At 40.4% G+C, this 22,681-nt stretch overlaps 1 protein-coding gene across 2 annotated transcripts in view; it reads right to left on the bottom strand.

The window, feature by feature from the left end:
- The window catches only part of RARB (retinoic acid receptor beta), a 343,635-nt gene that overhangs the window by 287,209 nt on the left and 33,745 nt on the right, over positions 1 to 22,681 (bottom strand). The window contains exon 2 of one of the 2 annotated variants that reach the window (XM_019536076.1): positions 3,851 to 4,341. In XM_019536076.1, the coding sequence (XP_019391621.1) occupies positions 3,851 to 4,028 (178 nt within the window). In that variant the 5' untranslated portion in view covers positions 4,029 to 4,341. Of the gene's footprint in view, positions 1 to 3,850; positions 4,342 to 22,681 lie in introns of those variants that run through there. The other variant, XM_019536082.1, reaches the window with a different exon arrangement.

The raw sequence follows: 22,681 nt of genomic DNA, 5'->3' as shown, positions 1-22,681 counted from the left end.
TTCAAGCACCTATATTGAACACCTTCAAGAGTAAATTGGATGCTTATCTTGCTGGGATCCTATGACCCCAGCTGCCTTCCTGCCCTTCAGGCTGGGGGCTGGACTTGATGATCTTCCAAGGTCCCTTCCAGCCCTAATGTCTATGAAACCTATGAAAGATGGTTTGGGGCATATCAGAATTGTCTACTATGCAAACTAGGTACATAAATAAATTTATGCAGACATCCAGGACACTCTTCTAAAATCAAGGTCATTTTCCCTCGCCAGCCTTTGTTCCTTGGGATCCTGAAGATACAAGTTCATGATTAAGGTTCAAGATGGAGCAGTGAATCAGAAAGTAAAAGGTGGACCATCACATACCTGTCAATGGCTTGGTGCTTTGTGGACTGCCTCATTTAGGAGGAACACAGACTTTTAGGGGAAAGGGAAATATTTTGAAGAGATTGGGTTTCATTTAAGTGACACGAAGCACTTTTCCAATGAATGATAAAGGGCAATGGTGGAACAGGATGGGTGACAGACAGCATACCACCAGAACACCTGACTTGAAAATGTGCCTGTACACATTAAGTTCTTCAGTTTAAACTGGTTTTAAGAAACTTTTATTTTCACAATTTATAAAAGTAATCCTCTTTGCCCATTCTTATTTACCAGCTTTGTTTTGGTTACTGTGTTGTAGGATCGATTGGTATTGTTGTTTTATTAGAGCTTTTACTTAGAATAAAACAAAGATGCAATTACAAAAGATAGTTTTACTGCTTGTGAAAGGCTGGCACCTGACTTTGATATCAAAGATGATGAAGAGCTCAGAGTAATTTTCTTCCTTGTTTACTTGGCTTCCTTTGATACCAAACCTGAATTCTCATCCAGAAAGAGTAATATCCATGCAATATGGCTTTCATGGGTTCAAAGCTGCAGGAAACCCAGTTCCCTGCTTACTGGAGCAAGAAATGCCACTGCTGAATCAGTTTTGTGGTAATGTCCTGAAACCAACTCAAGTATTTTTATTCATTTTAATAGTGAAAAGGTTGATGGTTCCCCTCTCACAAATACTGCATAAGCACAAATACTGTTGGCTAATCCCAGTGGTGACTACTGAAAATGTCTGCTTTGTGCTGCCTGGACTAAATCAATCAGGCTTATAAAAATAATGATCTTCTTGCCCATGGTAACTCTTTTATTCCTTCAACATTAATATATAGTTCACCTATGAGTAAAGGTAATATTTTTTCCTTCTACTGACCTTTTTAGCATTGTGACCAACCTTCTAATTATTAAGTATTTTGCACTGTGTATCTCAGATAAAAACAGAAGTCAGGTCACAGAGGTCAAGGAGTCAACACCATTATCAACATCAATGAAATTAAATCACTATAGCACAGTTCTCTTATTAGAGGCCACTTATGCTCATAAAATTAATCTGTCTAAAAGCATTTTGTCTCTTTAATAGGAGAAAGAGGCTGGTGATATGGCCTCTCTCATTTCTGTATCAGTCCCAACTGTAGAAACCAGATGACTGAATTTATAGGTACCTGCTATAACAGAAAGACGCTGAAGTCAAGGCAGAACAAAATAATACAGCAAAACAATACAAAGTTTTTCGGCATAACTGTAGCAATGTTGATAGCTTTGAACAAAAGCTGATAAATTGCATTCTTTTAAAAGGGCTACAGGGACCAGAAATCTTTATTCTTTACAGAATTCCTATTACATGAAATATTTCCTGTTGAATTTTGAGCTCCTGAAAGAGGCTGGAAGATAAATAGCACTCAGGATAGAGTCATATATATAGTGCAGAGCTTCTGGCAGATGGTGGGCAAGTTTCCCCATGCAGTTTCACCTTCCAGACCTGTGTTCTCCCAGTGCCCAGTCAGAAGTTTCATGTTATTAGTGAGCTGACTATGCCAAACTGCTTAGTAGTTTTGGGAAGCAGAAGAAAAAGTTATGAGAGAGTCATTCTGACTCCTTTCAAGAATTTCTATTCTAGAAATCATAACATCATAAAATTTTGACCTCATGAGTCCCTATAATGTTAGATACCCAGATTTTCATGATCAGAATGAGCAGGAGGTACTAAAAGCAGTCCTAAAATGAGGCATATTTAGAAATAAAAGGTTTCTAATTTAAGACATCCTCCTTTGAAAATACTATCCTGAAAACTAGGATACCCAGCTCTGATAGCAGAGACAGACACACACATTTTCAAAAACAGCTACTTATTCTGAGTGTCTACAATACACATTAGACTTTATTTTTTTAAGAAATCAAGCATCCATAATTGCCACTGATATGATTTCCATATGATATTAATTTAATTAAAGCACACTTATGGAAAAGAATAATTTTTCAAATTCAGTAATATACATTTTGGATGTCTCCAGAAAGCTGCTGTTGATTACCGATCTGTTTGGCTCCCATGACAGAAGAATATACTTGCACTATGAAGGTAAAAATTCAATGCAGTCTTCTGGTAATAAACCAAGGTTGTTTTTAAATGACTGGAGAGCCAAAAATTTAAGATATATTTTTTCAACTTCAAGGCACTTCTTTTTAATACCCGATAAAAAAATTATGAAGTTCAATAAAAGGCCTCACCTTAAAAACACTTACTCTCACAGGTGGTCAAACATAAGCCTACACGCAGGAAAAAAAAATCTTTCTCTACTAATGACAACAACAAAAATCTCACTTATTTCTGGGAGACCTGGAATTTATCTATACTGTGGGTATATGTATATGAAATTGGTATTAGCATAAACAAGGTCAGCATTTATGAAATGCTGCTTTCCTTCATGATATGCTTCTCTTTCCATGTCTGAAACTTAAATTGTCAAAGTTTTTCCACTCAAGCACATATTTTAGTAGCTGCCAAGACAATTTTTTCTTCTGTCTCTCTAATCAACATCACTGCTGCATAAGCTCTTTGCAATTATGGAGTCTTTTGTTAATCAAAACACCTCTTCCTATGGAGCATTCACAGGAATGTCCTTTGTGGAGAAGAATGATTTTGTACAACAAAAAGTTAAGTTGGGAAGCAGATGACACTTGCAATATCCCACTACTGTGTACTGCTTTTCTTCCTGTGAGGCATAGCTCTATACTGAGTTATACCAATGAAAATCTTGAACAATTCCTGTTCCTTAAATGGTGTCACTCAGAATTAACACTTGTGCTATTAAGACCATAACTTGGCCTCTCTCTTAAAAATCATAGAAAAGTAAGTTCTAGCAGATAATAAATACTCATTTAAAAATGCTGAAAACAAATCACCTGGGCCAGCACACTCTACAGTGTCGAACTCCTGTAGCCTTTCCAGGAATATCAGATAAATGTGCATGTGTTGCATGTGAGCTTCAAATACCTACTCCCATTTCTTTAGCCATGGAATCCTAGTAAGAAGTTATGTACAGGGAACCACAGAAGTGGGACCTTAGCAGGACAGACATCAGAGAAATAGCAGCTATTTAAAAGAAGAGATAAAAGCACCATTAATTATGCAGACCCATTAGAAAACTGCATTGAGTAGTGGCCATTGTTAATGAAGTTGACTTTTTTTTTTGTGGTTTGTTGATAATTCCCATGAAGGTTTTTACTTGTGATGGCATTATAAGATATGAACGCAGATACTAAGAACTGACAATGCATGACTTCCTCACATTTCAACAGCAGCCCTGCCTCTCACAGTTTCTATAAAGGTAGTATTTCATAGCTATCGTTGCACATATGACATCACAAGTGAACAGCTGTTATTATCCCTACCATAATTTTATTAATAATGTGCTAATTTCTTAATAAAGAAAACTAGAAAGAAAAAAACCCCACCTTGTAGACTGGATAACTGGGTACTTACTTGCAGGGGATGGAGTGCTGCATCCACTTGTTGGTGGGTAACTCTGAAGTCCATGAAGGGAAGGAAGTGACAGTCCACCAATGACTGGAGGAAAAAGTAGCGGATATGGGGCTGTTGGATAGTGATTCATACGTCCATTCACAGTTGGTACTGGACATGTGCGGCTGCTGGTTGTCATGTTAATTCTCAAAGCATATAAATATGTTGCATTACTTGAGGCCAGCAAATGGGTATCTAGACTTCTGAATGAAATAACTTGTCAAGCTTGTAGATACTGCTTGAGCTGGACCACGTGAATGCAAGACGACAGTTCATTAGATAGCTGTCCTTTATTTCACTGCTGCTTTCTACTATTCATTTTCCCAGTGTATTCTTGCTGTGCATACTAAGAAGGGGAAAATCTTCTTTTCCTGTTCTGCAGGTTCACTGCTAATTCATAGAACTGCTTTCCAGAAAGCCAGCTTCACTCTACAGGTGCATGCTGATATATTCTAGAGGAAAAGAAAATACAATATATTGGCATATTGATGCAAAAATGTGTGAGAATCCACCTTTTCTGTGCTTCTTTTATAAAGTGAGAGATGTACTTGTTTCCCATAACAGTAGCTTCATTATTGCTTGGTGGTGAAATCCTGAAACTTATTTCCAAAACACATACGTATTAAGTGGCTAGGCCACAAGCTCTTAAAGTGGTTTCACTGGAACATTTCAGTTTTGGTCTGAAAGAACACTCCTGTGGTTTGGCATCCTTGGCCTCTCACCCAAGGCCAGTTGGGAAAAGGTACTCTACCCTATTTGAAAATAGTGAACATAAAGACAATAATTAAGTCCTAAGACTGCCAACAAATGTATACAGAATGATCCAGAAACTGTTTATTTCTAATGTCCTCTACCCTTAGGCTATGGACAGACATTACACATAAACCAGTGATCAGAAACTGGTTTAAACTTGTAACAGGACAGACGTTCAGTGCACAAAACCAGTCTGAAAATGGCTGAAACCAGTTCGAGATAAACTTGGTTGAAAATAGCATCAAACTTAACTGATTTGGGTGAAACCGGTTTATGCAACGTCTGTCTCAGACCCCTTCCTGGTTTAACTTAAACCAGAGTCCCCCAGCATCCCAGATGCTTTGCAGCCCTGATCAGGGCTCTCTGCTCCAAAGCAGAGCTGGCTCCACCCATTTGCCCGGCTTCCCCCTGCTCCACTCTGCCCCCCCACTCCGTTCTCAAGCAGGGAATCCCTTCCCCTCTTCCACAGTACCAACTATAGCCAGCATGTGGTATGCTAGCTAATGCTGAGAGATGTCTGTCTAAGGCAGACAGGATAAAGACAAACGGGACAGTGCCCACTTAGGGCTTTTTGAAGCTAATCAACAGGTCAGCTAGTAAGGTCCCTCCATTCCTTCCTTGGAAAAAGTTGTTTAAGAAGAGCTTGAACTAATGAGAGAGGCTTTTTATTTTCTTGATGGGGTACTAAACTCCCTGTTATGTAACTAAATTCTGTGCAACTCCCTGCTGGCTCCCTTGCTGGTCAGGAGCAGCTGGAGAGGAGGTGGGAACATCCTGCCATGGCCTGGCCATGCCCCATCTCAGCTCAGGACAATGGAAAGGAAGGGAGGGCTGCTCTAGTGCCCCCTGGCTTCTATCCTGAGCCATTGCAGGCACATGCCAGCATTTCTTCAGGCCATAGGGGATGTCTGTATGTTTACAAACTGGTTTAGCCTAACCAGGTTACACTAACCTGCAAAGAATGAATCAATTCAGGTTCAGGCTTTTTGAATGTCTGTCCCTAGCCTTAAAGAAACTCAGTAACATGAGCTAGTTCATGAAGAACAGCAGAAAGCTGGTGTGAGTACAACAGTGTACTTGTATCTGTGACTCTGCTTTGGCTACTCGTCAGCATCTGTGATTATTGTCTTTAAAGACCTATGCTGGTTGGGATCTAAATATCCTCCTCTTTGCTCATCAAGGTAGCTGAGATCAGCCTTTGTGTCAGTCTTTAAAGTCTTGAAATTAAGGCAGAATATTTTTGGTGGTATCCTAAATAGTGTAATATGTTCTTCCCTGGATGTCTCCTAATGTTAGTTATATTTCAGACTGCAGTGCAGAGCTGATCTTTACAAGTAATCATTTGCTTGACCAGTGCCTGTAAGAACTACTAGTTTTAAAATCTGGTGAGATGACAGGATGCTGCTATTGATTTTCTAACATAAATGTTCCTGATTGATGCTTGTTTTTAACTGTTGCAATAGACCCAGAAATCATGATTATGTGTGAATGAGAATTTTATGGAATGTATGATGGATCTTAAGAAGTGAAGAGTGGTATAAGGCATAATGGGTAGAGTTCTTTTACATTTGCCAGCCCTCATATATCATTAATTTAATTATTGGTTTCTTAAGAGCAAACACATGAGCAACCATAATGCCTGGTTCCTCAGAACTCTCCTGCAAGAGGAGCAAGTTGGCTCCCCTTCTTACTGGGGTAAAAGGAAGAAGATATGACCCTGTTAGACTCTTTTATCAGCAGACATTGTAGGAAACCAGCAACTGGTTTTATGCAGTGAAATTCTTAAGCATGAGAAGGCTTCATTAGAAGGACATCAGTACTGAAGGCTTTCTCTGATGCAGACAGTGAATAATGATGATAAAGCTTGGTGCTTATATTATGTTTTTATCCCTAAATCTCAAAATAATGTATGCCAAAGATAAATACTGAATTTTCCTGTTACATATGTGAAAATTATGTAGCACCATGACCAAACGAGGCTTGGAGGTCTTGACTGACCACAAGATGAACATGAGCCACCAATGCAATGCTGTGGCCAGCAAAGCAAACCAAACACTGGCATGCATCCATCAGTACATCTCAGGCAAAACCAGGGACATCATCCTCTCACTCTAGTCGGCCTTACTGAGGCCGCAGCTAGAGTACTGCATCCAGTTTTGGGCCCCCCACTTCAGGAGGGATGTGGATAAACTTGAGAGAGTCCAAAGGAGAGCCACCCGTATGATCAAAGGCCAAGAGAGCAAGCCTTATGAGGAGAGGCTGAGGGAGATGGGACTCTTCAGCCTGGAGAAGAGAAGGCTCAGGGGTGACTTGGTGGCAGTCTATAAGGATATAAGGGGATACAAGACCTGGGAGAACAGTTGTTCACCAGGGCCCCCCAAGCAATAACAAGGTCTAATGGCCACAAACTCCTGGAAGGCTGGTTTACACTGGACATAAGGAAAAAATTCTTTATAGTCCAAGTGTCCAGGGTCTGGAATAGTCTCCCCCCAGAGGTGGTGCAAGCACCTACTCTGGATTCATTCAAAAGGTGTTTGGATGTTTATCTTGATGGGATCATTTGACCCCAACAGACTTCCTGCCTTTGGCAAGGGCGCTGGACTCGATGATCTCTTAAGGTCCCTTCCAGCCCCTAATGTCAATGAAGTCTATGAAATTAGGACACATAGATTAAGTGACATGTTGAAGGTAACACAGCAGGTTAGCATCAAGGGTGGGAAATGGTGGCAACACAATCTTTAATGTACTTACTGCTGGTTGGTCCATTAATTATCATTAAGAACTAAAATGAAATGGGAAAAACAGTTAAGAAGTTTTCTTATTATATAGCAATGGATTTTTTTTTATGAGGGAAAAGATAGCAGGAAAAGATACTAGTCGTGCACATTTTTAGACAGCAACAGCAATTTCTGCTGAAGGCAGTATGGTTGGGGAGACCAGAAAGGGAGTTGCAAGTATTTTATAACCTTGTAAATTATGAACAAATACCTTTTAACATTTATGGAGAATGACATGCATGTGGAGGAGATTATAATATTTGGTACACTGAGCTAGCAATATTTGGTACACTGAGACAATACTCTTTGGAGGAAGGGGAAAAAGTGTTGGTCATGTCTTGAGGACCATCTACCACCCAATCACTGATCTTCAGAGGAAGCCACTCAAACCCAAAATGTACTGGATTCCTACCATAAGAAAATCTACAAAATCACAGTGGCATTGCTTCACAGAGTTTTACCTATATAAAACTGAAAGAGACGGGAAAAATTAGATATCAAAGCATGAACAAAAATAAAATCTCCCTAGAGTAATTCAGCAAAAATTTGAGAACAATTTTGTAAAACTCAGGAACTTGAAAGATGGGGTGGTGAATAGATCAAATTCACCCCTAAAACCAGTGGAATTATGCCGGAGATGAATAAGATCTGTTTTATTTATTTATTCACTCATTCAATGAATCTTAGATCAAGGTCACCTATTTTTTAAATGATGCGGTCCTCTGGAAATAAAATACAGCTTATAAAACTATCAAACACTTTAAACTATATTTCTGTTAGCTACAAATATGCAGAGCTCAGCACAAATTATCAAAATGTGCACAGCTAGTGGTCTTTGCTGCTATTTCAGATAGAAAAGAAATACGACTATATGATGAGCTAAGCAGGCAACATCTTATACATTTGATTTTTACTGCTTTTCTTTTATCTTCGACTCATTTGTTATAAAGTGCCCACTAGCATATCCTTAAACTTAGAATGTAGAAATGCACGAGAGAAAAATTTACAATTTCAGATTCTTTTTTGCATCTTTTAGTCAGTCTTAGCATCCAAGATGAAAATTTGCAGCCTATTAGCGCATAACATGGAATAGGTCCTTTGATTTCCATTTTTTTTTTAAGTTAGTAGGATCAGCTTTTCCAACACTTATTCATACCTGTAGTCTTAAGGTAGCCAGCTCCAGGCAGAAGTCAATGGAACTAATGCTGAATCTAAAATCATGAGCCTTTTTAAACCCCAGATCTTTCTAGGATTATAAACCTAAATTTTATACCAAGATACTTGTTTCCAGAAATGCCATTTGTGACCAAACAAAAAATTATCAATAAAAATAAATTAAGCTATCTAGTCATGTCCTCAACAACAGTGGTAATTCTAGTGCTTAGCCAATGTAGTTACGTTTTCATATTTTATATAGATGCCCACATCAATATTGTAATAGCTCCAAATTAAGAATTATTACATGAACACAGATGCTGAAGGCATGTCTCCACTGCAGTGATGGTGGCAGAGAATGCCGCTATGAAGCACACCCCATACCCACTGATGCATGTGTAATGAATGCTGAAAATATCATGCAGTTGCTTTCTGGTGTGTGCCAGGGCATGCCTAGCACTGTTTAGGGCTGTGCAAAAGACCATCATTTTGTTTTGACATCCATTTCACCATTTTGAATGGACAGCGTTTTGTTTCATTGTTTCGTTTTGAAGCACTGTCCTGTTTTGTTTTGTTGAAACTGTTTTGCTGTTTCAATGTGTTTCAATGTTTCGCCCACAGGCTATAATAGGGAATCATGAAAATGCCAAAAACTTTGTCATTTTTTGTCTGATTTGGATGAAAATTGCAGGGATGGTAGCCCCTTCTGAGGGCACAAAGCCTGCCAGGTTTCAAAGAGATAGGTGTAGAGGTTTCTGGAAAACTGCACCTCAAACCATTCAAAACGCAACTCCTGACTTGTGGGTAGCAGCAGCCTCCTTTCATCTGGCATGCAGATCTGGGGGCTCGCACCCACGAGAGGAGTCCGGCACAGCCCCACAGCCCTCCAGGGGTGTGGACCCCCAGATCTGCTTGTCAGATGAGAGAAGGCTGCCACTACTGCCTGGGACTGGCGTTGAAGCCAAATAAGCCCAGCTTTGAGACTTGAAAAGTTTTGAAATGTTCTAAACATTTCGAGTGCCCTCATTTTGTTTCAAAGCTGTTTCAAAGCCTTTTGTTTTGTTTCAATTTCACTGTTTCAAGGTTGAAATGCATTGAAGCAGCTTTGAAATGAAACACCCGGAGAAATTTAACACAGCCCTACTATTCAGGTCTGAGTGCACCCCGAAGAGCAGTGCTGGCCATATTCAGCACTGCTATAACAGCAGCTACATAACATTTTTTGGCACATGCAGAGTGGGGGCCTGTGAGAGGGTGTTTTTTCACAGTGGCACTCCCTATCACTGCCCAACATGGTGTAGACATGCCCTAATAGTCTACACAGGTGACAACTATATAAACACCACACTCCTACAACATTACAGCCTCTACTGTTGTACAAAAATTTACTAATATTATAAAAGCCTAAGTCTGTCTGTCTATCTGTAACACTTTATTCATGCTCTGGTGGCTAATGGAAACAGCCAATCACGGTGCTCCAAGCTTGGGGGTGTGCTGCCATGATTCTGAAGCTGGACCAAGGACTGGACAGAGGGTGGGGGAGCCGAGGCCAGCAGCACTGGCCTTGGCTCCCTCACCCTGCTCCCTGTAAGAGGCAAAACAGCAGCAGCATGGGGGCTTTGGTGGCAGCACTCCATCCCAGCCCCCTCTGCCCCCCCCTGTTATTCTTGATGGGCAATTGGTTAGTCATTGAATAAAATTAATTATTTGGGGCAAGAAATCTTCAGGACTGATAGTATTTTATTCATAAGTGCACAAAGAGAAAACAAACATGTCTGAGATGCAACACAGGCTAATAAGAAAGGTTCTGGGTCCCGATCAAGTTCTTCAAATTCCATGAGTACTAGTATGAACTAGCTTAGCCCTTACAAAAGATATCCAAAGTGGAAATCATAGGTCTGAGTTTGTGATCTAGTAGTACTGCTTCATCCAGTAACAAGTCTGATTTGTTCCTTGTGCTTACACTGGGTTATCAGAAATATCTGCAAAATGGCTGGGTACCTTGCTCCCATCAACAGCATCAAGACTAGAGAGAAATATTCACATAGGTTACAGACAGTATGTGTAAACTGCCTGTGGTGGAAGGGAATCACTCAAACCTGTGTACAGTGGTAGAGAAAACCAAAAAGCAAGTGTTGTAACATGGGCAACACAAAAACCTATTATCCCTACTAACACCAGTCTCATGATGCTGCAGACTTGTCAAAAATCTCTAAGAAAGCTGTCAAACACCACTGGACTTATATCTAAACCTTACCATGATGGTACTTTAGGTTCTAGTGGAAGCGTCTACATGAGATGCTACATCGCCATAGCAATGCACTAGGGTGACATAGCATAGGCAGGCAAAACTCATGATACCACAGCTATGTTGCCGTAGCAATAGTTCATTGTTACAGTGACATATTAGCTAAAAGTAACCTTGTGCCACTGACCCGGTTCAGTAACGGGTGTTACTGCGCCATCATTTAGTACTTTCTTTAGGCTTCCTGCAGCCTAAAAGAAGTACTAAATGATGGTGCAGTAACAATGGTGCTGTAGGTGCACATGTAGACACAGCCAGTATGTTACAGATATGGAGGTAGTGGAGATTCTGAGAGGCAATGATAGCAACACTGAAAGATTCTTCCCCTCAGGGAAACCTACATCAAAACTTCTTAAGGGTAGAAACAGACATTACCTTTCATCACCTTTGTGCTACCATGACATTTTTATGGCAGCAGAAAAGGCAAGCAAACAGATGTTCATCCCCTTATCACACCACAAATAATGGCTGTGATAAAGGTGGAAACAATTTGTGCTATTTAGTGGTGTTTTTACTTCATGGCACAGATAGATAGTCCAGAAGCTTGAGAGGCCTGATCCTATACACCCTGAGAATTCCTCAGCAGGATTGCACCACTCAAGCCCTAGGAGCACCTGCTCATTTTTCTTGCTTTCAGAGATGCACCCTTTGTATCTCCAGGGCATATCTTAGTAAGCAGGGAAAGTTAGCATTCCCCCCATTACTGAGAGGCACTGCTGGAAACAAGCTATTTTGGGTACCAGAAGCAGTACAGTATATTACCATGAAGTTCAGCAAGGGATAATTTACTCTGCCAACCTGAGCAGTCTGCAGCGAGACCAGGGGTGTCAAACTCACCACGGTCCCCAGGTGAATCAAGACAGCTCCCTGTGGGACAGATCTGGACCTTGCAATGGCTGGGCCAGTGGCAGTAGGGTTCAGTGGAGTGGAGGCAGCAGGGAAAGTGGTCACGGGGCAAAAAGTACCATGTTTGTATAGCCCTTCAATCTCTGGATTCTCTGGGAGGCTCCATCCCCTGCTAACCCCACCCCCAAATTCCCTGGCTCATCAGAAGGCCTAAGGGGCAGACTGAACAGTTCCATGGGCTCAATCCATCCCCTGGGCCATGGTTGACACCCTTAGTGTAGACATGTTCAATATGCCTGAGGCCACCTAAATGCATTTCCCATACTCATGCCAGTATTCCCATTCTCCCAAGCCTGCAGCTAGTTCTTTAATCATAGGAATATGGTGCAGCCTGCTGAGTTACACAGGGACACACCTCTCCTCCTCTTCCTCCCGGCTAACCAGAGCAATTCAAAAGAAATTGCACAAAAAAAGATTTTACCCCTTTTCCCAAAGGAGTGGGCTGATCAGGCTCTTAGTTATTAGACAGCTTTAAGACATATTTTAATTCTGTTTTCAAAATAAGTCAAGATCTGCTTGTCCAAATAAACTACTGTATCTAATGTATAAACAGTTTGTAGTTTATACTGAAATCCCTGATTATTCATATGCTTTCTATTATGCTTGCTGATGGTATCACATTGAATAGTATTGAATAATTCAACAGATTTAGCAAGAGTCAAGTGTAAATCAGAGAGATATAGTAACATGATATTCATGCTGCCTTTAGAACTATTTAAAAAATTTAGATGGAAACTTTATTTAAAAAAAGAAGCGTGTTAGTATTCTACAGATCATCTTTGACTGTGAGATGTTGCATTTTTGTTTTCTTGGTTATACAAAGAGATTTAATTAAACAATAAACTAGTTACAGTGGCAGAAGTAAAAAATCCTTCAGAGTGTTATGTTTCCTTTATTAGCATAGTGATGTGAAACTAAACAGAAAAAAACAATCTAATAACAAACATTCCTTTGAGAACTGTTCAGGGAGCAAAAGGACATCCACTTATTGTTCAGCCCATCCCATTGGTCCATATATGGCAATAAAGGTACAATAGAAGGAAACAGGAAACAGCCTGGCACATCTGCATTATCTTATTAGGGCTAATGGATATCTGAGAGGAACATGCATCTGATTCTGAATAGTCTGTACCAATCTCCTAAGCAATTACTCTTAATTAGTGGATTCTGTTTATAGATGGAACTTAGTGTACTCTTCTATATCAAAGAGATGCAGGCATCTGGAAAGAGATATGGTTTTCTTAAAGGGAAAGTACTACAGCAGTGTATTTTTCCTCTCTTAGGCATAACTTCTTTTACTTTATTATTAATCAAAAAAGAATGTTAGTAAAAGCAAAAAGGACCACACTGTTAATCTCAAACTATAAAAGTAAACATGGGAAGCTAATATTGTATATGCTTTTTTATGACAGAAAACACTTTGATGATAAGCAAATAAACAACTGAGTCCTAAAATTTTCAACTGATGGCCAGAAATCTTAATATAGCAGCTTAAGTCAGAAGACCAACATCTGCATTTTGTATCTGCCAAGTCTGCAGCCAAAAAAAGTAAACCATTCTATATCACCAGATGCATTAATACAAAAGAAAGAGCAAGGCTAATTTATTGAAATAAAGTCTGCAGTCTGCAAGTCCATATAACCATAATGATCAAATACTTGCAATTTTGGTGCAGAATGTACTGCAAAATTAAAAATCAATAGGGTCCTTTGACTTTTTCCTACCTCTGAGTTTGTATGACAGTCAATTTATGAAGCAGTTGACAATTTCTTTTTTGTCAAGATGCTGACATCTGCTAAATGGCCTCTTCTTTTCTTTTCCCTGAGATTATTAACAAAATTTAATGTTAATATATGGTACTGTTGAGGAATGCATAAAAAATAAAATAAAACCTTTCCATTTTTTCCTTTGTATCCATGCATTATAGTGCTTGAGTCTCAGATACACTGATATACCCTAGAAAAATTCCAAATCTAAATCTGAAAGGAAAAGCAGCAGCAAGAGACACAATGGCACCCATTTATTTACACACTATAGAACAGTACCCTGCTGTGCCAACTATTGATTTTCATGGAACTGAGAATCTATGCTGGAAAGCAGCAGCTGTGAGTACATAGCCTGACTCTTTATATGAGAACCACCACCTCAATCAGCATAAATTATTTCCAGAGGTAACCTGCATTTTAGTCAGCCTTTCTTTGTTACATATAATATTTAAAAAAGCACATACCTTGCAACCTTGCAAAACTTTGAAAGGTGCTTTGACTGCTTTGTCATGACTCAGAAAACTTAATATATTTGAAATAGTATCATTTGTGTAAATTAATAAAGCGATACAGAATTAAAAAATAAGATCGGTGGCTCTGTTGCTGTTGTTCTAAAGGGATGCTACAAAAATATTTTTCATTCTAAATCAACTATATTTAATAACTTGTTACTGCATTACACAATTCATGTCTCTCTCACTTTCCCCAGCTTTCCTTTCTTTAGTGGGTAGCTTGTTTTTTTTGTTTTTTTTAAGCTATTTACATTCAAGGTTTCTTGCATTATTCAGTGGTTGCCAAATCTATACTGAAAAGAAAAGATAAATGGTTAGGTCAGATGATGGGGTTAACAATTTACTGTGTACTGCCCTGAAAAGCCAGATATGGTAGTATTGGCTCATGTTTATGCATAGGAAAAGAAGTTGATTTCCTGTGCAGCCACTTTCCAATCATGCTGGAAGGATTCTGTACAATATGGAGCTTTGGACTGATTCAGTGGGTGCATCTACACAAGATGCTGACTGTGCAATAGCTTGATACTACTGTGTAGTAGTGTTGCATGGCAAAAAGCATGCCAAGACACTACTGTGCAGTAGTATTAGGCTACTGTGCAGTACTGTCACTTAAAAGGCATCACTGGCACTACTGCACAGTAACTCCAGTTATAACTTGCTTATACAAGTACTAAATAAATGCACAATAACCACTGCACAGTAACATCTCGCATAGAAGCACTCAGTACATAAAAGATACTCTGCTTCTCCTCTGCATATAGTTTACATCATCATACCATGTCCAAAATCCCCATTCCCATATGAAGAATTTTGAAATACATGCAGGCGTCAACATTTTGGTGAAAAGGGGGATCTTATATCCTGACTTAGCTTCCACTGAATTCACTGCCCTCTCTCAAAATATCAGAACACAGTTTTTCACCAGGATTAGAATTTCTGTACTTGCATTGTGAATCTGTTAGCCCTCCAGATACAATTTTCTTGGTGCAATTTTCTAATAAGAAGGTTCTAGGTAACAGAGATTTTGTCTACATTACACTCCTGTATGTTCTGTAATGCTGCTAAGAGAGACACCTGCCTAGTCCCTCCCACCAAGCATAGAAATTAGGCAATGTAACCCGCTTATAGCAGGTACATGCAATGCTGCTCTTTCTTGGGTGTGCTTCTTTGCTCATTCTCAAGCACCACAAAAGTTAATGGATTGCATAGATCTAAAAAAAAACAAGTTATTCACAGCCACGATTTTACTCACACCAAATGTAAACTCCAAATTTGTCCATATGTCAAGTCCTGTCCCTCACCTCAACATCATCTCTTTTTAATTGCAACTCTGCCAACCTGAGCAGTCTGCGGCAAGACCAGGGGTGTCAAACTCGCCACAATCTATCAAGTAAAGGCCTCCATAAGTGGAGTGGCAGACTTTCCACCACAACCCATCCTTCAAGAAGAACTGCTTGCAGGTCAAAAATATCCTGAACTGGTCACGCCTAACCTGGAGCTCCAATCTAAAGGTCTTTCCCAAACTAGGGTGCCATATATAATTGTACAGCAAAATACACTAATGTCAAACCAGATGCTATGGTTTCATCTTGATTCTACATGCCTTAAATGGCCTCAGTTTATGCGAGGACCTTTTTGTGGTCTACAGATCACTTACAGATTTCTAAACTTCCTCAAGCAACAGATCAAGTTATTTATGTTTTATCTAATTATTCCTATCTGTAATTACTTTTTTTCCTTTTCCTTTTTTTTTGTTTTTGATTTTTTGATGCTGGAAGGGTAGCTGGCAAACAGGCATCTGAATTTCACAGTAAGCTGTTTCCACCTGCCAGGTGCTTAGTTAGTACCTGCTCAGAGCATTGTTTAAACAAGCTCACAGTTCCTTGTACTTGCATGTTATCCTTCTTTGGATTCAGGCTATCTTTACATTTCCTGGCATTTGTACTTAAAAGTCCAGCATAATTTTTGTGGCAAAGCTCTGATAATAATGTTTATCTGAGACACCTGTCTGCAAGTATATCCATAGGGTCATCCTAAGCTGTGAAGTTCAGAGTCAGGTCCAGAATTGCCTTTCCTACAGTTGAAAGAGGGGGTAAAAGTGCTGAATACATGATTCTTGTTTGGCCCCTGAAAGAAAGAAGCTTTGATTTCTACTTCCTGAAAATTCAGAAAGGCTTAGATCTGTGTAACAGATATTGTAGGCAAGGAGTGTGGTTAAGTGAGAAAGGAGGAGATGGCTGAAAGAACTGATTCAAGAATCTATTCCAGAGTCAGCTGCATTCATATGCTAAGGTTCACACTTTGAATAGTAACCTCAAAGAGAGACACCTGCTAAAACACATGAACAGAAGTTCATACTTTGGAAACATGGAGCATATGCTGCCATGTAATATTGAGCAAACAGCTGCTTTGGCTTATCTTCTTTCCCTAAATATATATCATACATATTATTACTCTGCTGAAAGGTACTTCAATTCTTCTGAGTCATTAAAGAATACTTAGCTTTACTGTATTCAGATGACATTTCTGCTGCCTATTTTAGAATCCAAAACCTTCATTTATTACAAGTTGTAAGTTCTAGTGTATTCTTAGTAAGAATCCCATAGGGTCAGCAGGATGTGTCAGTGGGCTAGGGGGGATTATGAACACTTATTTCAAAACCTACACTCTGTGGCTTCTTGTCAACAGAACAATAAGCTAGCAACATTAGAAGTAAGCATAGCCATTAAATAGGAGGGGACAAAGCCATGCAATGACTTGTAGGACAAAAATAGAAATTTTATTGTCAATATTTTGCTTAACAGGGAGCCAATAAAGCAACTGAAAAATGCATATAATACACGGAGATAACATAGCACGTGTAATCAGCTTGGGAGCAGCATTCTGAATCATCTGCAAATATTGCAAAACCTTATCAGTTAGGTCGTAAGGACAGAGTAGCAATAATCAATCATGTAAGCAACAAAATCAGCAGCATCTTTACTCCAGCACAATGTATTAAGGATTTCTGCATCCCAGGGCTAATTTTAAAGTAGATGTTTGACAAAAATAAGCATCTTCAAAAGTCCCAAGGCAACTCAGAACTGTAAGTTCCACTTTCACAAGGAGCCAATAGGAGCCAAAAGGCAACTAAAAATCAATGAGACTTAAGATCCTAAGTCCCTAAGTCACTCTTGAAAATGAGACACAGACACTCTTGGATATTCTATGTGCAGTCTAACCTAACCAGATTAAACTGTGAATTCAACAGGGCAGGACTTAGCCTTTGGATACATCTAGATCTCTAATCTTTACTGACTAACCTTATACTAATAGGATAGGCACAAAATAAATTGAAATAACTGGAAGCATTTACATAGCTGTGACATGAGAAGCTGTCATTGAAGCAAGGTTTAGAGGTGTATAAAATGTGAATTTCTTATCTAGCAGAGAACATAATGTGGATTCAAGGTCTGAAACTCTCAACTAGCCCATAAACCCCACACTTTGCAACTTGGCTCCCTTAATCCCTACTTAGGCTGTGTACATGCATTCAAATAACCTGGGAGAACTCTCCCAGGTTTATTCTCCTGGTAGAGAAACTTACCCAGAACATATGTACAGACATTTGAATGCTGGGGCCCTGAAGAGGGGAGGGTTTGCAGTACTGACATTGTGCAGCCAGTGGGGAGAGACCTGAGTACACATCTCCACATGCTCTACAGGCCTCCTTAGCTGGCCTGGCAACAAATGGCAGCCCTGATTGGCTGACCCAGACTACTCATGGTCAGCCTGTGTTTCTCTGCATCATGATATGGGAATTGTGAAGGGGACATATTCTGCTTCCCACTGGAACACCAGAGTCCAGCAAGTGATACACTGCCTCCCTGGGTAGGAAAGCAGGATGCTGGAGGACTATGTTTTGTTCTGAGAGAAGCCATGGCAAGTACATTCATTCTCCTGGGACAAATTCTCTTAGGACTGATTTAACCCTGGTTATTCCCAGGTTATTTTATTCCTGAAGTGGCCATTTTTACCTTTGGGGAAAAAACCTGACCATATATACACTTGTAGTTTCTCCTGGGAGAGCAGTGACTCTCCCAAGAGAAATGGGATATCTGTACAGAGCCATAGAGGGAGTTTTGCTGAGCTGCTGCAGGCAGGGGAGAGAGAAGAGGATGGGTTCCTGATGCAGCCCACAACAACTCACCAAAATTCTCTACGTGGCTTCCCAGCCTAAATAACTGCCCACATCTGGTGCAGGAGGAGGTCTGAATAAAAGCAAGCAGTGGTGTCTTGAGAAAACTGAAGGGAGTTGGCTATTAGTAGGATATCACTAGAAGATAAAAGGTTTCTACTCGAGATTCAGGTTTTCACTTTAAGCCTTGAAGTGAGACAGCAAAGTCTGGCTCACCCAGTCCTTGTATTCCAGATGAAAGAATTCATGTTACAATTGTGATGGGAATCAAATTTTGTGAAGTTGCACTGTTAAACAAACACCAGAAGAAGACTTAACCCTTGTCAATGCATTAAACATAGTACAGACTACACAAATATCATCAAGCACTTCAGCCTGGTTATATGTACCTCTTACATCAGATTATTTTTGCACAGCAACAAATATCTGCCTAACAGGTCCACTGTACAACCTGACGGCCAATGGGTGGGAAGATATGTAAATTACATCCCAAACAATATTTGCCCTGAGCAAAGGCAAATTGACTGCAAGGTTTATTATAAGAGTGGCAGGGACACGTGATGAACCAAAAGAAGTTTGCACATTCTTGAACTGGGCTCTGTCCTGTCAGAGCCAGGTACTGTTGGTTCATCAAAGATGCCCCTGGCTTCAACTGCTCTTTCATGGCACAACCTTGTGCCCTGGCTGGGTTACCATGATGGAAGCTCTACATTACCTGGCTGAATACGGCCCAGTGTAATTTTAGGTGTATGGAAGAGTTGATGAAACTGAAGCATGAGGAAAACAAAGGTTATTTTATAGTAAGGGTTCATGTGGCAATGTAGTGGACATCAGTGGCCAGGGAGAATTTATACATAAATAGAATGTTATGGGATTACCTTTTTACCATCAAGTGAAGTTTCTTCAAACTGGCAATGAATATGCAAACCAAACAAGTTAATCAGCTTGTCCTTGACTAAAAGGAAATTTCTGAACTGTAAACACACAGGAAGCTATTCATCCAATCATTCATCTCTGTGATCAAAAACAGTTTAAAAATGGACCAAGGAGATGCAAACTCAACAAGTATGGCTGAAATAATATGCCAGTTCATGAACATCTTGCAATCTTCCAAACAGAGAGTGTTAAAGAGACTCAAAAGGAGTCTCCACCAAAAAATTAAGCAGCCAGGACCCCAAATATTGTAGGAGATGTTTCTTTGGTGCAAGTAATCTCTTCAATTAAGAGTGGTCACTTATCATACCATACCTGTAGTTCTTTGAGAATTCTGTTCAGATGGATCATAAGAACTGATCTGCAGCCTCTCTACCTTGGAGATTATCTTTTCTAGGACTGAATTGGAGAAGGAATTGGGGCTACTTAGCAGTGCATATCCTCATGTCAGGGAAAGAAAGGATGTGGTAAGTGCAGACATGGCACCAATAGCTTTGATGATTACTCTGCCCAGTCTCACACACATAAGACACATGCACCATAAGAGAGAATCACAGTTCAAATACCTTTCCCACACCCTTCTGATTAAATAATTTATATAACTAAAAATGAGAGTGCACCACGGTTGTGTTGAATATTAGGCTTCTCAGGAACTGTTATATGTGATATCTTTGAAGTGAGTGTTACATGGAAGGTGTGCTCACAAGCAAGGTGATCCAGGCTCTAGCATAGGAACAGAACTCCAAGAGGACTGAGGCAGGACCATAACATGATGAAACATTCCTTTTCTTAAATGGTTTTGTGGACGTGGGCATGTGCCTCTGTGTCCAGTTATGGTCACCAGGACTGTTGCTTCATCTTCCCTCCCTCTCGCCTGCCACAACTTGTTGTTATGATAGTCTCTGGGAGGATGGATGGTATCATGCCAGTTGGTCCACTTGACAAGAAGCTGGTCTACTGCTCCTCCACCCCTACATCCTGCCCCTTTCCTCTTAGATGACAAGTCATAATGTTTTGGTAATGGTACGTGGGATCACTGGATTTTGATTCCTCCCTGACTCAATTTGGTTACTTGCCCCGTGGTAGGTGTCCCTCCCCTGGAGATAGGTCTCTCCTCAGGTGTAGATGTTCTGTTCTAGTCTGTGACTGTCTTTCTTCTCCCCTTTCACACACTCCCTTCATTACAGCCTCTGACTTCTCTGTCAGGAGGCTCTGCATTTGGTGCTTCTCCCTGGAACGACGGGTCTTGCAGAATGAAATCTTTCCCTGCTGGTCCCCAGGACCCTTAACTAAACAGCTCATAGGGTGCAGGGGTACAGATTAAGACCCAATAAGTTGTAACTCAGGTACATGAGAAATCCTCCTTTCCCCTGTGGTCTCTCCCTTACTTGGGAGTACTAAATAAAAATAAAAATAAACAGGCTCTCTCCCATCTGGCCTGTGATAAGTACTCCAAAAGACTATGAAGAGAACCCTGGGCCTTCGGATTTGAACGCTCAGCTCAGCTCCCTGCAGTTGGCTCAAGCCTGGTGACTATTTACTCAGTCCAACCAGACAAATCCCTCCTTTGTCCGAGTTAATTCAGGAATCTTTCAACGCTAACCCCAACTCTACAGTCTTCTCTCGCCCTCTTCCTTGCTGGGCCTGGCTGCCCCTCTCCTGGGGAACTCCCTCTGCATGTCCCCTACCTCTTGGCTTGCAGTTCCATCCGTCACTGCTCTGCTGTCCAGCACTACTTATCTTGCTGGGTGGGTTGGTCACTCATGGTTTCCAGATCCTGGCGTCCCACAAGAGTTCGGATGGCTGGGTCCGCAGTACTGAGGATCTTCCTCCTGGTTCTTGTGTATCGCCTGTGCTCCTGAAGATGCCAGACGCCATGCCTCTCTCAGTATCTCTTTTTAAACGGCCCAGGCTTCCTCTTGAACCAGTCAGCGCTGGTTCCCAGGGGCACATGTTCCCCTGACCCTGGAGCCAGTGTGCCAGGGTCTCCTTACCAGCATGCCAGGGAAGTGCAACTCACCCAAATCCCACTGGGTGCTTTTCTCCCTGGAGCTCTTCTCTGATGTGCTGGGGAACAGCAGTCCATTTGAACCCCACTGGGCACTTTTTCCCCCAGAGCTCTTCTCCTGTGCACCAAGGAAGCACGACTCACCTAGACTCTGCAGGGTGAGTTTCCCCCACCCCCAGCAATGCCAGTACCATTAGCGGCTAGCAGGAGCTACATCCCAGCCCCTGCTATAGGTCTCATTTGTAATATACCCACTTTGCACTTGCATATACTCACTTTGGTTTTATCTTCAGGAATCTGTATTACAACATTTGCTACCCGATGTATTTTAATTTCACTTTTAAGGGATTATCAGGTCAAGATGAACCATTTTGCCCCACCCATCACCATTCCTAGTACCACATTTTAAACTAGTCAGCTCCTGTATCTTAAGATCTTAATATATATGAACTAAAAACAATCCTTTCTTTTCCTATTGTAGGTTTAGCCTTTGAGATCCCTTTACCACCAGGTAAGAGGAAATCAGGACTTTTTTATTATGAAGGTACAGAATTGTCTGCAACAAGCACAAATGTTTACTCTGCTTCATGGTATTGAGCTCAAAAAACACAGTAAATCTAAATGTCAGAGCAGAGAGGCAGAATAAATGGTCAGAGGGCAGGGAAACAGCAAAATAAAAGAGGTGCTCTTGTGAGATCCTGAACTCCAGCCCAACATTTCCAAGATGTTTGATTTAAGGATAATCCTCCAAGAGCAGCTCTGCATCTGATAAACACCAGTCCAGAAATCTGCTTTTGACATATGGTGAGGAAATGAAATGCATTCAATCTATATGAGGTTCACATTTTTCTGTATGTAAAAGTACACTCCCATTCCATGCCTCTAAGGCATCCTTTAAGAAGTAAAAAAACTGAAAGCCATCTTTGTAGTGCAATCTTATCCAAGGTGCTAAAAAAGGCCCAACTTAACAGCTTGACTCTCTCATCTACTCTTAAGCCTTAGAAAAACAAGTATCTCCAATTTGGGATTTACACAGCAAATCCAAGGCACGGCAGTTACTTGGCATTACACCTCCACTTGACATTCCTCACTGCCAAGGTAGATTAGTCACTATACCTCTTTCAGCTTAACTAAATACTTTCCTAAACAAAACTTTTTGCTAACACAGAGTTAAAGGGGAAAGTCTGCTTCAAGGGAGTTCAGTGAACCCCAGAGAGAATACTGTGTTTTTTCTAAAAAGTCTACACCTTTAAAGAACAGATACACAATAGAAAGTTTGGTTATGAACAGTTAAGAGATGCCTTCAATTCTCTGTTGCCATAAAACCTTTCATGAATCACTCTTTCACTCCCCACCCAACCTTAATGTTGCCCCTACAATTTGCAGAAGCACAAAGTTCCAAGCAAGGATATTACTTCAGAATTGTGGAATATGGATCTTTACCTTAACCCCTCTCCCCCACAAATCTCAAAGATATATATATATATATATATATATATA

This window comes from Crocodylus porosus, unplaced genomic scaffold (genome assembly GCF_001723895.1).
Source record: "Crocodylus porosus isolate Cpor-Errol unplaced genomic scaffold, CroPor_comp1, whole genome shotgun sequence".
Taxonomy (NCBI): Eukaryota; Metazoa; Chordata; order Crocodylia; family Crocodylidae; genus Crocodylus; species Crocodylus porosus.
This window is presented reverse-complemented; position numbering and strand designations above follow the sequence as displayed.